The sequence below is a fragment of the Bos grunniens genome, chromosome 6 (assembly GCF_055505025.1).
Source record: "Bos grunniens cultivar Pamir isolate PY7600 chromosome 6, Bosgru_T2T1.0, whole genome shotgun sequence".
NCBI classification, from domain to species: domain Eukaryota; kingdom Metazoa; phylum Chordata; class Mammalia; order Artiodactyla; family Bovidae; genus Bos; species Bos grunniens.
In genome coordinates, this window is record NC_141170.1 from 20008801 (window position 1) to 20022814 (window position 14014).

The window sequence follows — 14014 nt, forward strand, 5'->3', positions numbered from 1 at the left end:
GATAATGCTATAATTATATAAAATAAAACAGTAGTTTAGACATTAAAGATACACATTACATAATAAATTGTGCATATTTTGGCTTTGTGTATAATTTATAAGTCCATATATAAGGGTTTATTTGTTTTTTGAAAGCAAATTTGAAACATTAAGAGAAAAAAAGATCTTTTGGGAATATTTTTTAGTGAATATAATCAGATCAGTATCTGATTTGTTCCTCAGTGCTTCCCAGGTGGTACAGTGGTATAAAAACTCCTGCTAGTGCAGGAGATGCAAGAAACACAAGCTCAATCCCTGGGTCAGGATGGTCCCCTGGAGGAGGAAATGGCAATCCACTTCAGTATTCTTGCCTGGAAAATTCCATGGACAGAGGAGCCAGGCAGGCTACAGTCCATGGGGTCACAAAGTTGGACACAACTGAGCCCGTCAGTACAATATGAATAAAGTTTTAAAAGTTTATTTCAGTTTTTAAATCCTAAAATGCTTCTCTTTTGTTAGGGAAAGAATTAAGATTATGGTTATTTTCCTGTAATAGTCAATTTTAACTAATTTAACTAAATTTAACATCATTCACAGATGATGCTATACTTTGTGCTACACTAAAATTATCCAATTCAAAAATGCTCCTGACTTTGAATACTGGGTGCTAAGATTCAAATGTATAGGTAACAGGAGCACAGAAGATAACATTTTATCTCATGTAAGACAGACGTGTTTTTTCTTTTAGTTCCTCTGTAATCTGATATATATTATTTTTTGTCTTCTTTTGAACTTTTATGCATTGAAGAGAAAGTATTTAAAATATTTGCCAGCAGTATGCCTCTATTACATTTCTTTTCTTCTAAAGAAAGAAGATATTTATTTTTACTCAGTCTTACAGCTAGTTTCAGAAATTTATAACAGAACTGTGTACATTTTTACCAGACCAGCCTATAGTTCCGGGTATGATTAGTTGAAGTGAACACAAAATCTCTAATTGAATTTGAATATATTGATAAATAACTCTTTACATTGCATTTATATAAGGATGCCAAGCATTATTTTTTTTCTACAACTGAGTCAGTTACAACCAAAAGACTCTTACAACTACACCTACTGGACAGAAGTTTTTAGATGTATGGAAGCAAAGTTGCTTTTAAGATCTAAATGTAATGTAATTTAAAACATATTTTGTGTGTCTCAGGCTACTCTTAGTTGAGATATCTAAGAAAAAGACTTCAGCCTCAGGTATCTTCTGAGCCACCAGTGTGAATATGTACATTTAAGTTTGTTTCACGTTATTTCTGATGACTTTGGATTTTATTTATGATTATCTGATAAGAGTTAATTCTTAAGGATGTCATAGATTTTAGTGTAAACTTGAATCTGAGAGCTTCTCTGGAATAACTTGGCATGTCATCTAGTCAGTAAGTAATCATATTTAAATCTTGTTTTGCTGGTAAATTATTGTAGTTCCATTCTGGCTAAGTTGCTGCTCTTTCCATCTCTTTAGCAAATTAAAGAGGAAAAACAAGAATCTGAATTTCTACCAGCAGCTGGAGGAACATTTAACATCTCTGTCAGTGGGGGTAAGTATCTGTTGGTTTTGATATCAAATTTTTTAACCATTTGAAAGCAAATAGTCCCTGAGTTTAAGTTAGAAACATTTTGTCACATGTGGTAAAGGTTGAAAAGAACTCAGTTATCATTTAGTACATGTAATCAGTACCTTAAAAATGATGGCATGATCTGATACCTATGTGATAAAAACTGTAAAGGATCTTTATTATTACATTTAAGCAATCTGAAAAATATGTTATTTTACCTAATTTTATTTACATGCATCTCAGTATGTTTCTGTAGATATCAGCAGTTTGTGATAGAGATTAACCTCCCAGTAATATTCAGAATTCAACTTTGTGTTTTCTGCTGAATGTGTACTAGATAGATGTAGTGTTTTTTTTTCTTGTAACAAAAAATTTTATTAACTTGGGTGTATTATATCTTTATTGCAGATATTGATGGCTTAATTACTCAGGCTTTGCTAACGGGTAACTTCGAGAGTGCTGTTGACCTCTGTTTACATGATAACCGCATGGCTGATGCCATTATATTGGCCATAGCGGGTGGACAAGAACTCTTAGCTCGAACCCAGAAGAAATACTTTGCAAAATCCCAAAGCAAAATTACCAGGGTATGTTATTTTAATAATAAATAATAGTATTTGTTTGTAAAAAGCAAAGCACTCATTATAGATAATTAAAAGGGAGAAAACAGTGAAGAACCAAAAAACCACCCATAATCCTTTAACCCAGAAATTAGTTATTGTTAACAGGTTGGCATGATTGTCCCAGGTTTTTGTCGTTTATATATATAATTTTTTTAATTAAAATGCTTTTCATATTTTTACTGTAGAAAAATTAGAACATAGAAAATGTTAAAGATAAACATTGTAATACTTCCTGATTCTTCAGTCAGATTGGTACATAACCTTTTGTATATCTCTCTGTGCGTTTGTAGAACTTTTAAAAACAGAATCAAGATTCTAGAAGTACGTATGTGTGTTGTTTTACTTACAGACACTGTCACTTACGTTGTAATCATTTTCCCATATCATTGAAGCTTCTTACAAAAAATTTTAATTGCCCTATAATATTCTATAGGAGGGAGATATCATTTCCCTTATTTTGAGATGTTTAGTAGTTTCTTACATTTTCCTAATATAATTAAGACAGTGGTAAACATCCTTATTGTGCCTAAAGATTTGTACAAATTTCTAATTGTTTAACGAGGCTGAGATCCTTGGAAAGGAATTTCTGGTGCAGAGGGTCTATAGGTTTTTAAGGCCCCTGCTCGATGGTACTCGATTTCTTCCCATAAAAGTTGCCCAGCGCTCAGTCCCGCCAGCCTGGGTTGCGGTTCGTCTCCAGGCTTGTGTCGTGTCGGTCCCGCCTGTGTCCCCTTTCTGCCCCACTGGCTGCCTTTCACCTCCTCACACAGCCTGTTCCCTTTCTCTCCTAGGACTTTGCCCCTAGTACTTTCTTGGCCAGGAATGTTTTTTAACACCGTATATAGTTTTCCTTCTTAGCCTTTTGTAAAATAGGCTACTGTGACTTTTTTCTTTGAGAGAAAATCATATGGTTTTTTTTTTATGTCAGTTGGCTAAAGGATGTACTTTGCTGCTCCTTTATTTTGCATGAAATACTGTCAAAAGAAGTTGAAAGATGTGATTGATTAGCCAGAGTTAATTTTTATTAGTATACCAAAGGCTTTTAATTGTCCCTTGGTTTTCCTTCCCCAAGCTAATCACTGCAGTAGTGATGAAGAACTGGAGAGAGATTGTTGAGTCTTGTGATCTTAAAAATTGGAGAGAGGCGTTAGCTGCAGTGTTGACTTACGCTAAATCAGATGAATTTTCCGCCCTTTGTGGTAAGAAAATGAATTTTATATGACATACATGGCATGATACATTGTAAGTAAAATTAGTGACAGATTTTATTTAGAAATTTTTGTGAACCTACTACTAATCACAGACAAGAAAATGAAGTTCTCATTTGAATGCTTTTCTCAGAAGTATTGACTGTGTCATTTTTCCATAACTTCTAGTCATTTTTTTAAAAATATTGTATAATGATTTTGATTTCACACAGACCACACTGAGACTTTTGCATTTGCTACTTACTAACTGTATGAACTGGGAAAAATTCATTTCTAAGCCTTAGTCTATTCATATGTAAAATGGCACATAATCAGCCCTCTGTTAATAAGTGTTAGCTTGAAAAAATAAGTTCCCCTGAAGAAGGAAATGGCAGCCCACTCCAGTACTCTTGCCTGGAGAATCCCATGGATGGAGGATCCTGGTTTGTCTAAAATGGCAAACAATTATTAGCAAATAAGTGAAAGTGAAGTCTCTCAGTCGTGTCCGACTCATTGCAACCCCGTGGACTGTAGCCCACCAGGTTCCTCCATCCATGGGATTCTCCAGGCAAGAATACTGGAGTGGGTTGCCATTTCATTCTCCAGGGGAATCTTCCCCACCCAGGGATCGAACCCTGGTCTCCCGCATTGCAGGCAGACACTTAAACCTCTGAGCCATATAAGTAAAAATTACTGTTAAAGGCCATGACTAAACTCTGATAGCTCAGACATAATGTTTATTATATGCAAGAACAGAAGCTTTAGGTTGCTGGTATAAAAATGAATAACCTTGAAAGTATTATGAGAATAGAAAAATTATAAGATATTAACTTTATTATTATAAATAATTCAGCATAGTCCTGCTTATTGATATTTACTCCAAATGTGCCATATTTTAGTCCACTGCTTACAAAAGTACCTGGACAAGATAAAATGCAGTTAAATGTTCATTAGGATTTTTGTGTTCAAATATTGTTCCCACTTTTAATTTTTTCTAATGTAATGAGAAATTTATTCTATGGCTAGATATAGAATCTTGTGAAATTGTTTATTATATATAATCTGTCACACCACTCATTTAACAGTAAGTATTTACTGAATATTACATGACAGTGATTTTATTTCTGCCTGCTACTCAATGGTTATAAAGTTTGATCCATACCTCTGAAAATATTGCTGGGCAGCTCATGAGCTTGTACACAGAGTGCCTTGTGTATAAACTTATTTGTTTTCCTCTACAGATCTTCTGGGAACCAGACTTGAAAGTGACGGCGATAGCCTCCTGCAGACTCAGGCCTGTCTCTGCTACATTTGTGCAGGGAATGTAGAGAAACTAATTGCATGTTGGACTAAAGCTCAAGACGGTAGCAGTCCTTTGTCCCTCCAGGTTAGTATCTTTGAAACAAAAGGTGCTTCCTCTCCAGTGCTGTCTTTCACCCCTGCTTATGTTCTAGAGACTGATTTATTCCAGGTGTTCACTGCTTTCACCCTACTTAATTACACTTTAATTCTTTGGCTGGATAATTATGTGGATTTACTGCTGTATTTGGAAGGGCAACGTTTGAGATGATGGCATAGTGAACTGGGAGTGCAGCTGTCTATGAGGACGAAATTGGAATATGATAGTGAGGAAAGTAAGCGGCAGGAGCATGTGGAAGCCAGTTTGCCTCTTTTCCTCATGCTCCTCCTCTGCCTCCAGGGATCCTGTCTGCCTTGGGCCGGGAAACCCAATGGGGTCAGGAGTGGGAGGAGTCCTCCGTACCAGCAGACTGTCTTCACGGTTCAGGAGAAATGAGTGTAAAGATAAACGGAATCCCATGTAGCACTAATACACGGCAAGAGAGAAAGTAAAAAAGTCTGGGGACTATGGTCAGGTGTTGAGTAACTGTATATTTAGATTTTTTTTTTCCCCCTAACTATTTAGTCAGCAGAGTCCCAAGAAATCTCAGTCTGTTTGTTTTCTCTCAGCAAAGATGTTCTTAGTAGGCTTGTGGCTTTAAAGATCACTACTGAAACCAAGTCTTGTAGGAATCAAGGTTTTTCCTTCTAAGTGCTTCTGAGAGAAAACACTTTTTTTCCCCACAATTCAAGATGGATTGGTGTACTTATGAAGGGCAGATGGGATATTCTTGTACCTTATACCTGATGCATAGCTCTCCGTTGTTGAAATGGGTATTGGAGAGCAGTGTGAGAAACTTGGGGTTTGAAATACTAAGCCCGTTTGGAGGTCAACTTATCATACTACTATTTTTATAGTATAATATTTTCTCTTCTACCTCCTGGGACCCAGTTTCTGCCTTTGGACATGTGCCTGTCACTTTCATTTCGGATACTTGCCTGTTTCAACTCACAAGACAAGTATCTGGCAGTTGAAGGATGTTTAGGAGAAGATGGCAACCTGTGCTTTAACCATGTGTAGAAGACCTTCTTCCGCCTTGCTTTTTTAGTTACCTAAATGGTCGTCCATTCTTTAGAGCTTTTAAATATTGGTGATAATGAACACTGTACTTTGGTAGGCTTTGGAGCTGTTCGTAACGCCTTATCTTTTCCTGCTTCCTCTCAGTATACATCTTGGTATCATTGTCCAATTCTCCTTCACTCCCCCTTCTTTTTCTCATTCAGGATCTGATTGAGAAAGTTGTCATCCTGCGAAAAGCTGTACAACTCACCCAAGCCATGGACACTAATACTGTAGGAGTTCTTTTGGCTGAGAAAATGAGTCAGTATGCCAATTTGTTGGCAGCCCAAGGCAGTATTGCTGCAGCCTTGGCTTTTCTTCCTGAAAACACCAACCAGGTAATTAGAACTGGCCATTTTTCTTCTTTTAATGTATGAGTAAGGTGAGGTCAGTAGATAGCATACAGCATTAAACATAAATGTACTAGTTGGAGCAGTTGAGTTTCTATCACTTAACTATTGGTGAATATTACTGATGAGTCTTCAAGGTTAATTTTAGGTGTATGCAGGCTACGTCAGAGATAGTCTTCTTCCCTTTGTACTTAAGGGCATAGTATTTGAGGAAAATGAGTAGGAAAAGAACCAGTTTATTTCTTAAGCCAAATGCTGATTCTGTGCACAAGATTCTTTGTAGGTGTCTTCTGTGTTGAAAAGCTATAAATGTTAATACTTAACCAAATTGGACTTGTGATTTTAAAATCCCCTCAAATGACACTCCAGGTAATAATGTATCCGTTCATTCTATATGCTATTTCAGTCTGGTGCTGTCTATAGGCGAGTATATTTTTAAAGTATCCAAGGCAGAGAACACTACATTACACACATAATTTAGTGTCCTTATTTGGTGTGAAATAACTCAGCCTTGTTCATATTTGTTCATTTCAGTTATTCATTTCATATTGTTCAGTTCAGCAAGCGACTGAATATGTAGTGATGACTAAGATTGCCAAAATCCTTTCCCTGCGGGAATTTCCAAACTCACAAGTGACTCTGCATTGTATATCTGCTAGAGCTTAATTTTGAGGCTTTTCTTATTACTGATCTTTTTATTCTAAACTTCATTCAGTTTTTGACAAATTTTTTAGTTTTCAGTATTTTGTCTGTTCTAGGGCATAGCAATACATTTCATTGAGTAAAAATACTTATACCCGTGTCCCGGGACTGCAGAGGTAGGACACCAGTTGGTTTTATATCCACTCACATGTAGGATCCAGCTCACATCTTAATTGTTAATGAGAACATTAAGTGGAGTAGAAACAAAATCTTTATAATGACTTTGGTTTAATAGTTTTATAGGATTTTCTACTTAATAGAGTCTCATTATTATATTGAGGTCTAAGACCCTTAATCTTAAGACTAACTTTCTCTTAAGACCTTTAGATCTTCTAGCCTAAGAAGTAAGCTCTTCATTTTTAATACTGTTTATAGTCACATACATTTTATATACATTATTCTAAATGCTTTTCTTTGGACTTTTAAAGAACATTCTTTGTGTAAAAATTTTAATTTTGACATTACTTCCTACTATATATATCAGTATACTCTTAGTATTTTCTGGAGAATATTTTCTGAGACTTTGTAATATCATTATGGTATAGTTCTTCTCCATAAAAGACTAGTTTACCTAAGTATACCCACAGAGTTTAAGTGATGTCTTTAAACCTTTAATGAATTTATAGAAATGTATAATTTTTAGATACTAAAATGAAGTGTTGCTAAAACATTTTAACATATGTATATGGTCAACTCATACTTACTGGAGATCCATATAATTGTAGATCCATGTGAGCTGCCCTGAATTTAACATCTGACTCTTAATTTATTTCAAGCATCTCTCTCTTAATTAATTTTCATCTCTTACATAGATCACCATTTTCTTCCATCACTATCTTTAGCAGTTGATTCTCTTTCGGAGCCTTTTTTTCCCTACAGAGAAACAAAGTTGTATTCTTTTCAGCTTCTGTGGTTTTGTGGTTTTTTCAGCTTTTGTGCTTTTGTGGTTTGTGAGCGTTGCTCACCTGTCACTACAAGAAGACGACAAACAAGCAGTGAGGACGGGTGACAGTCTTGGTACCGCCGCGTGGCGGGCGTGACTCACGTGCCTCCTCAGTTAAATGACAGGTTACGCTGTATATAGTGGACCTTTGGTGCCAGTCTTGAATATTGGAAACCGTGATGTCAAACCCTGATGTGCCAGAGCCTGTGGTGTAATACACAGCATATGAACAAAAATCGTATGAATGATCATGCTTACTTTAAGATCGATATGTCATATTTAGTTGGGTGAACTCTTTAATAATTTGCGTGGCTGTCTTCCATTGCTTCTTATAGCCAAATATTGTGCAGCTTCGAGACAGACTTTGTAGAGCACAAGGAGATCCAATACCAGGGCCACAAGAATCACCCAAAATTCCTTATGAGAGGCATCAAGTGCCCAAGAACAGGCCTGGACCTGGTGCTGGCCACGCACAGATGCCAAGAGTTCCAGCTCAACAGTACTATCCCCATGTGAGTGATACGGTCCAGACTGAGTAGGAACGTTTATGTATGTCACATTGGTGGTTTTAGTTTGTTGGGGAAGAGGCCTGTGATGAAACTGTAGACAACATACTGTTTTAATGGTTATAATTTTTCTATCCTTGAAAGTAGCATTTATGATACATTTTTTTTAATTATCCCTCTAATCTAGTCAAATAATTGATAAATTAGATATAGTTTAAGCTAGGGAGATTTCTTATTTCTCCATCACTCAAACATATTGCACATGTACATCTGAAATTTTTACAATTTGATTCATCTAACAAACTGTTAGTAAAATGAGAACAATTTTGTGGGTGACTTGGTTACTTTTTTTTTTTTTAACATTTTTAGAAAACAGTCTTTTTCTAAGGTATATTTTCTGAGTCACTAGTGTGGGTGTTCTGTGTCTTCTGTATCAGCACAGTAGAGTATGCAGAATCCAAGTTGTTTTTTTTTTTTTTTTAACAACTTGTAAAGAGAAAAGCAAATGACCAAAGGTTTATGAAGTTGTAGGTCATGGGCAGTGCGAAGTGGTTATTAATTAACTCATTTATTTATTAAATAAAAATTAGCAAATGGTTAATGGTATAAAATGGGGCCTCTTATTGTCTTTTGCTATTCCATGTAGAAACTTGTATTTCCAGGCCAGATAACCTTCATGTTCTTAAATAAAATTTATTTTCATAAGTAATAAATAGTCTTGATTTATAACCAAGTTAGCAGGTACTCTGCCCATATTAAAATAGAACAGATTGCTAGTAGAATTGATGGAGTCATTTTTACATTTTGTTGTAGCAAAAATAAGCATAAAACCTTAAAAACTGAAAAAGATTCATGCTTTTTTGTCAGTTATGCTTTTGCTTGGTACTTAATCAAGATTGGTTACGTTTGAATATAATTATAACTATCTATACTACTCTGCTTTGATTATTTTTTCATTCATTTGACAAATACAAATCTAAGAGCTTGCCTGTATTCTCCCTGTTGAGGGTGTGTTGGTAGGCAAAACAATAAATTCCCCACTCTCATTGCTAGTCTTAGAAACCTGTTACATAGGGAGGGCACATCAGGTGATGGCTGGGAAGCTGAAAGGTGGTGGAGAAGCCAGTCACTAATCAGGATTTTAAGACATGAATTTGTCTTAAAATTTGACAAATTTAAGAATTTGTCAGCTAAGTAATAGTTAACAGGATTAGAACTCCTCAGCTCAGCACCTTGAGTTCGACCTCTCGGGGCACTAAAGTAAGGCGTTCTCTTCTTTGGGAGAAGACAGGTTTACTCCCTGAGTCCTCAAGTTCATCTGTCTTTCAGGGAAAAAGTGGAAACCTTAAAAGACTTTTGTTATACTTTGACCTAGTGGTCCGCTAGTTTAAGAAAAGGAAAACAAATTCAATCATGAACTAAGAGTAGTTTTTCATGATTAAAGCTTATGGTGTGCTGAATAAGGGCAGTGGCTTGTGGTTTTAAAGGAAGGCTTACAAGCGGGAGTAAAAGGATGAAAGGGAAGCCACATCAGGATTTCTTACTGCGACCAGCACATCTTGGCTACTAATTGTTGATATGATTGAGTTTCTACAAAGATTTACTTGACAAAAAATATTTTGATGGCTTTAAAAATTGATTTTGAAAGCCTCTGGACTCCAGGGTATAAGCAACACGGTGCAGTGTAGCGAACACTGGCTGGGAGTCAGCAGATGTGGAATCAGCCCGAGCTCCATCACCCCAAGTTTTCTGGACCTCAGCCAGCCCCTTCATTTCCCTGGGCCTTGTTTTTCCTCCATGGTAAACGGTAGGGATTAGATGGGATGATCTTTAATATTCTCCGATTGTATGACTCTAAGCCTCATACAGAACTAACATGATTTTTGTAGCTCTAATGAAGTCCTGAAAAGGGAAGTATATAGCAATGTGTCCACAGATACAATCGTAGCATGAATACAATTACTGCTTCAAAAATCACTTTTTTTCTCAATAACTGCCCCCCCCAACCCCCCGGAATGTCTTCTTTCTTTCCCTACTTACAGAACCTACCTTTCTCCACTTACTCCTGACACTTGAATGGCATTGTTCTTGTGCTTTGATTTAGTTTCCGTATTGATTTTTCTGCTATCTCCCTCTGCCTGTCCTCTTCAGAATGTGTGTTTTCTTTTGGAATCCCAGCTGCCCTGAAACCAACTGCCTGGCTAGTGTGCACTGCTGTCTCGCTGCTCTTTTTCGCTTTGCATCTGCCTGTTAGTGCCTTCAGGGATTTTTTTTTTTCTTCTTTTAACATTTTCATTTTTTTATGTTCTGTGATTGGTATTTCTTTGTTCAATTCAGGTTAGAATTGCCCCCACTGTCACTACCTGGAGTAACAAAACTCCTACCGCCCTTCCCAGCCATCCACCTGCAGCCTCTCCCTCTGACACACAGGTATATCCTTCATTATCCCTCTTTGAGCAGAGTTCTGCTCACCTGAATATGTATGTAGTTATGTATCTTCTACCTACCTCGAGTTCCCCACCGCCATCTGTTTGTCTGCTTATTGCAGTTTAGTGCTTTTGGGAGGCAAGAAACAGGTTTTTTGGTGTGTTTTTTTTAGCACAACTTATTTTCTTATCACTCTCCTCTTCCTTGACAGTTCTAAATTGACTCGAACTAGAAAAACATCAACCAGGGTTCTATCAGTGGTTTAAATCTAATTTCACTGAAGATTTTTTCCCTTTTCTTTTCTTCTTTTCTTTTTTTTTCCCCGTTTTTAGCATTGCAAGAAATGCTAAAGAAGAAAAAAAAAATTCCCATGTGGCATGTATACTTACTTTCCAAAGCATTAGATACGGATGGAATTTAGTAGAGATGGAAAATCCTAGTGACTTTTTATAAATATCATCAATACTATTTTATGAGGCTATAGCATCTCTTGCCGTTCATCGCTGTTATTACTTTGGACCTGTCTAATCTTTAAATCACGTACAACGTGTTGCTCAGAAAACATCAGTATGCATAGAGTGTAACTTTTTTTTGCATAAAATTTTTTTAAAATTTCATTTCAGAGATTATAAATCCGTCTGGTAAGATTCTTGGTTCCGAAGGTAATCCTCCTTTTTACCATATTCTCATTGCCTAGGGAGAAAATCCTCCACCTCCAGGCTTCGTAATGCATGGAAATGTTAGTCCAAATGTTGCCGCCGCCCAGCTTCCCACATCTCCAGCTCATGTGCACACCCAGGTACCACCTTATCCACAGCCACAGCGTAAGTAGTGTGACCCCGAAGCCCTGTCACAGCAGCATGTGTTCTCCAGTGTCGTGACGCTTTACCTTGGAGTTCCAAAGCCATGATCAAACCAGTTTTAACAAGTGAATAAAGAGCCATTCAGTGTAGGACTTGAGTCCTTGATGTAGAGAAACTTGGTTTCTCTGAGAGGCGTTCTGAACCAACCTGCCGGGAAACAGCGCCCATGTCACTGCGTTCCGAACAGTGGGTTCTCCCTCCCGTTCCTGAGCCTGCTAGAGAGTCAGTCGTTCCATGATTTTGGCATAAAAAAACAGAATTTTGGAAATTATTTGGTGACATATACTTTTCCTTTAGTCAAGATGATGCAAACCATTTTTGGAAAAATGGCTCCAAGGGATGTTTCTTGTGGTTACCTTCCATTTATTTTTTTTTTTAAGGGATAGACCATATTTTAGAGCAGTTGTAGATTCACAGCAAAATGGAGTGGAAAGTCCAGAAAGTGTCAGTATGCCTCCTGCCTCCGTGCCCAGCCTCCCCCCCGCAGACACCCTGCCCCGCGGTGGCGCGTTGTACAGTCGGTGAGCCTCCGCTGACCGTCATTAGTGCCCAGTGTAGTTTACTTCAGTAGTTTACCTTCAGGCCTTGCACATTCTATGAATCTTCACAAATGTATAAGAATGATGTTTCTCCATTGGCTTTCATTTTTTTTTTAAGAAACTATTTATACTTGGAAGGGAAAACATCATCACTATTTTAAAATTTAAACAAAAATGAAAATCTCAAAAAGAGAAAATTATATGACCAACTACTGTAAAACACGAAGATATTGCCTAGCAAAAACTGGTCTTAATGAGGATATTCTGTGCTAATAAGATGTATATTCTTACTTAACATGAATATAAATTTGATACAGCTTTTCACTCAGTGCTCAATGTGAAAAGTGCTATCTGTCTTCAGAGTAGACTGAGCACAGTTCTGTTAGATTCCCTCTGTGGAGGTTCACATTCTGGGCCTGGTCACTCAAAAGGGTAATGGTATCTTGAGTTCTAGTCTTTGTATTAAAACATTAGTTGACTGCCTGATTCCTTACTAACCAACTTTGTGTACTGTAAGAAATATAATTGTCAGGGATCATAGAGAGTTGCCTGTTAATCTGGAACTGTGCTCAGGCCTGGAGTTTGAGTAGCTTATGATTTTACTAGATGTTGGAGAAGGAGTCTGGTTCACAACAGTAGTGCTCACCCTGCAGTTGTTATGGTGGGAGAGATCTTGAGTGGCCACCAAGGTCCCTTAATTTGCAGTGTAAAGGAGAGTGTGCTTAGGATGTGTCATTCCTGCATGGCTCCATCTGGTGGCTAGTAGATGTCACTGCAGTCTTTTCACAGGCATAGAAGTCCCAGAAAAGGGTCAGTTCTTTGATTTTCATAGCCAGCCGCAATCTGGAAACGGCAAGGTTCAAATATTGGGTCCAGTGACTTTTGATATAGTTAGGGCAGCTGACTATCAAAAGCATGACATTATTTTAAGTGGGTAATGTTTGGTTGTAACTTACTGTTACTAGAAGAATTGAAAATTTCCATAGAGTGAGTTCACTTGGATTTTCCATTGCTGTCTGATTAAATTTGTAACTAATTAAAATTTCTGTTTCTTCTCCTTGGTGTAGCTTATCAACCTGCCCAGCAGTATTCCTTCGGAACAGGGGGGTCAGCAATGTATCGACCTCAGCAGCCTGTTGCTCCTTCCACCTCAAATGCTTACCCTAACACCCCTTACATTCCTTCTGCTTCTTCCTACTCTGGGCAGTCCCAGCTGTACCCAGCACAGCACCAGGCCCCTCCACCTACCTCCTGCCCTGCCGCCTCTTTCCCTCCTCCCCCTTCCTCTGGAGCTTCCTTCCAGCATGGCGGGCCAGGAGCTCCATCAACGTCTTCAGCTTATGCACTGCCTCCTGGAACAACAGGTACACTGCCTGCTGCCAGTGAGCTGCCTGCATCCCAAAGAACAGGTCTGCGCTTGAAAGGGGTTTGGTTTGGCTCCCCCCACTTTGTTATTTCATGATCACATGGGTGGATGGAGGGGGATTATTTAACTGTAAACTGGGCAACAAGAGGTATTGATTGAATTTTACAACACATGCTATAACTATTTCTCAAAATGTGATTTTCCCATAATAAACTTTAGTTGCTAAGCAAGGAAAGCTTGAGTGCCTTAAAAGAGTAAAGAGTATATAATCTGCTGTTGAATTTAAAATAAGTGGTAAGAAATTAGTTGGCAAGAGACGTGCTGGTTGGAGCTAAATTTAATTGACACTAATTTCTTTACCAGAGTAGACCTGTGCTCTTGTGTTCTTCCTGAACTTTAAATTTTTAAAATTATTTGTGCCTTAAATTCGTTCATAGAGACTAAATAATGTAGGTATACACATT

At 37.5% G+C, this 14014-nt stretch overlaps 1 protein-coding gene across 50 annotated transcripts in view; it reads left to right on the plus strand.

The window, feature by feature from the left end:
- SEC31A (SEC31 homolog A, COPII component) overlaps nucleotides 1-14014 on the plus strand; it is a 59695-nt gene that overhangs the window by 30486 nt on the left and 15195 nt on the right. For 14 of the 50 annotated variants that reach the window (XM_086405033.1, XM_086405038.1, XM_086405045.1 and 11 more), the window contains 8 exons: nucleotides 1493-1568; nucleotides 1995-2173; nucleotides 3282-3408; nucleotides 4638-4783; nucleotides 6019-6192; nucleotides 8185-8361; nucleotides 11480-11606; nucleotides 13252-13593. In XM_086405033.1, coding sequence (XP_086261159.1) covers nucleotides 1493-1568; nucleotides 1995-2173; nucleotides 3282-3408; nucleotides 4638-4783; nucleotides 6019-6192; nucleotides 8185-8361; nucleotides 11480-11606; nucleotides 13252-13593 — 1348 coding nt within the window. Of the gene's footprint in view, nucleotides 1-1492; nucleotides 1569-1994; nucleotides 2174-3281; nucleotides 3409-4637; nucleotides 4784-6018; nucleotides 6193-8184; nucleotides 8362-10692; nucleotides 10786-11479; nucleotides 11607-13251; nucleotides 13594-14014 lie in introns of all 50 variants that reach the window. The other 36 variants (XM_086405019.1, XM_086405027.1, XM_086405017.1 and 33 more) reach the window with 8 other exon arrangements.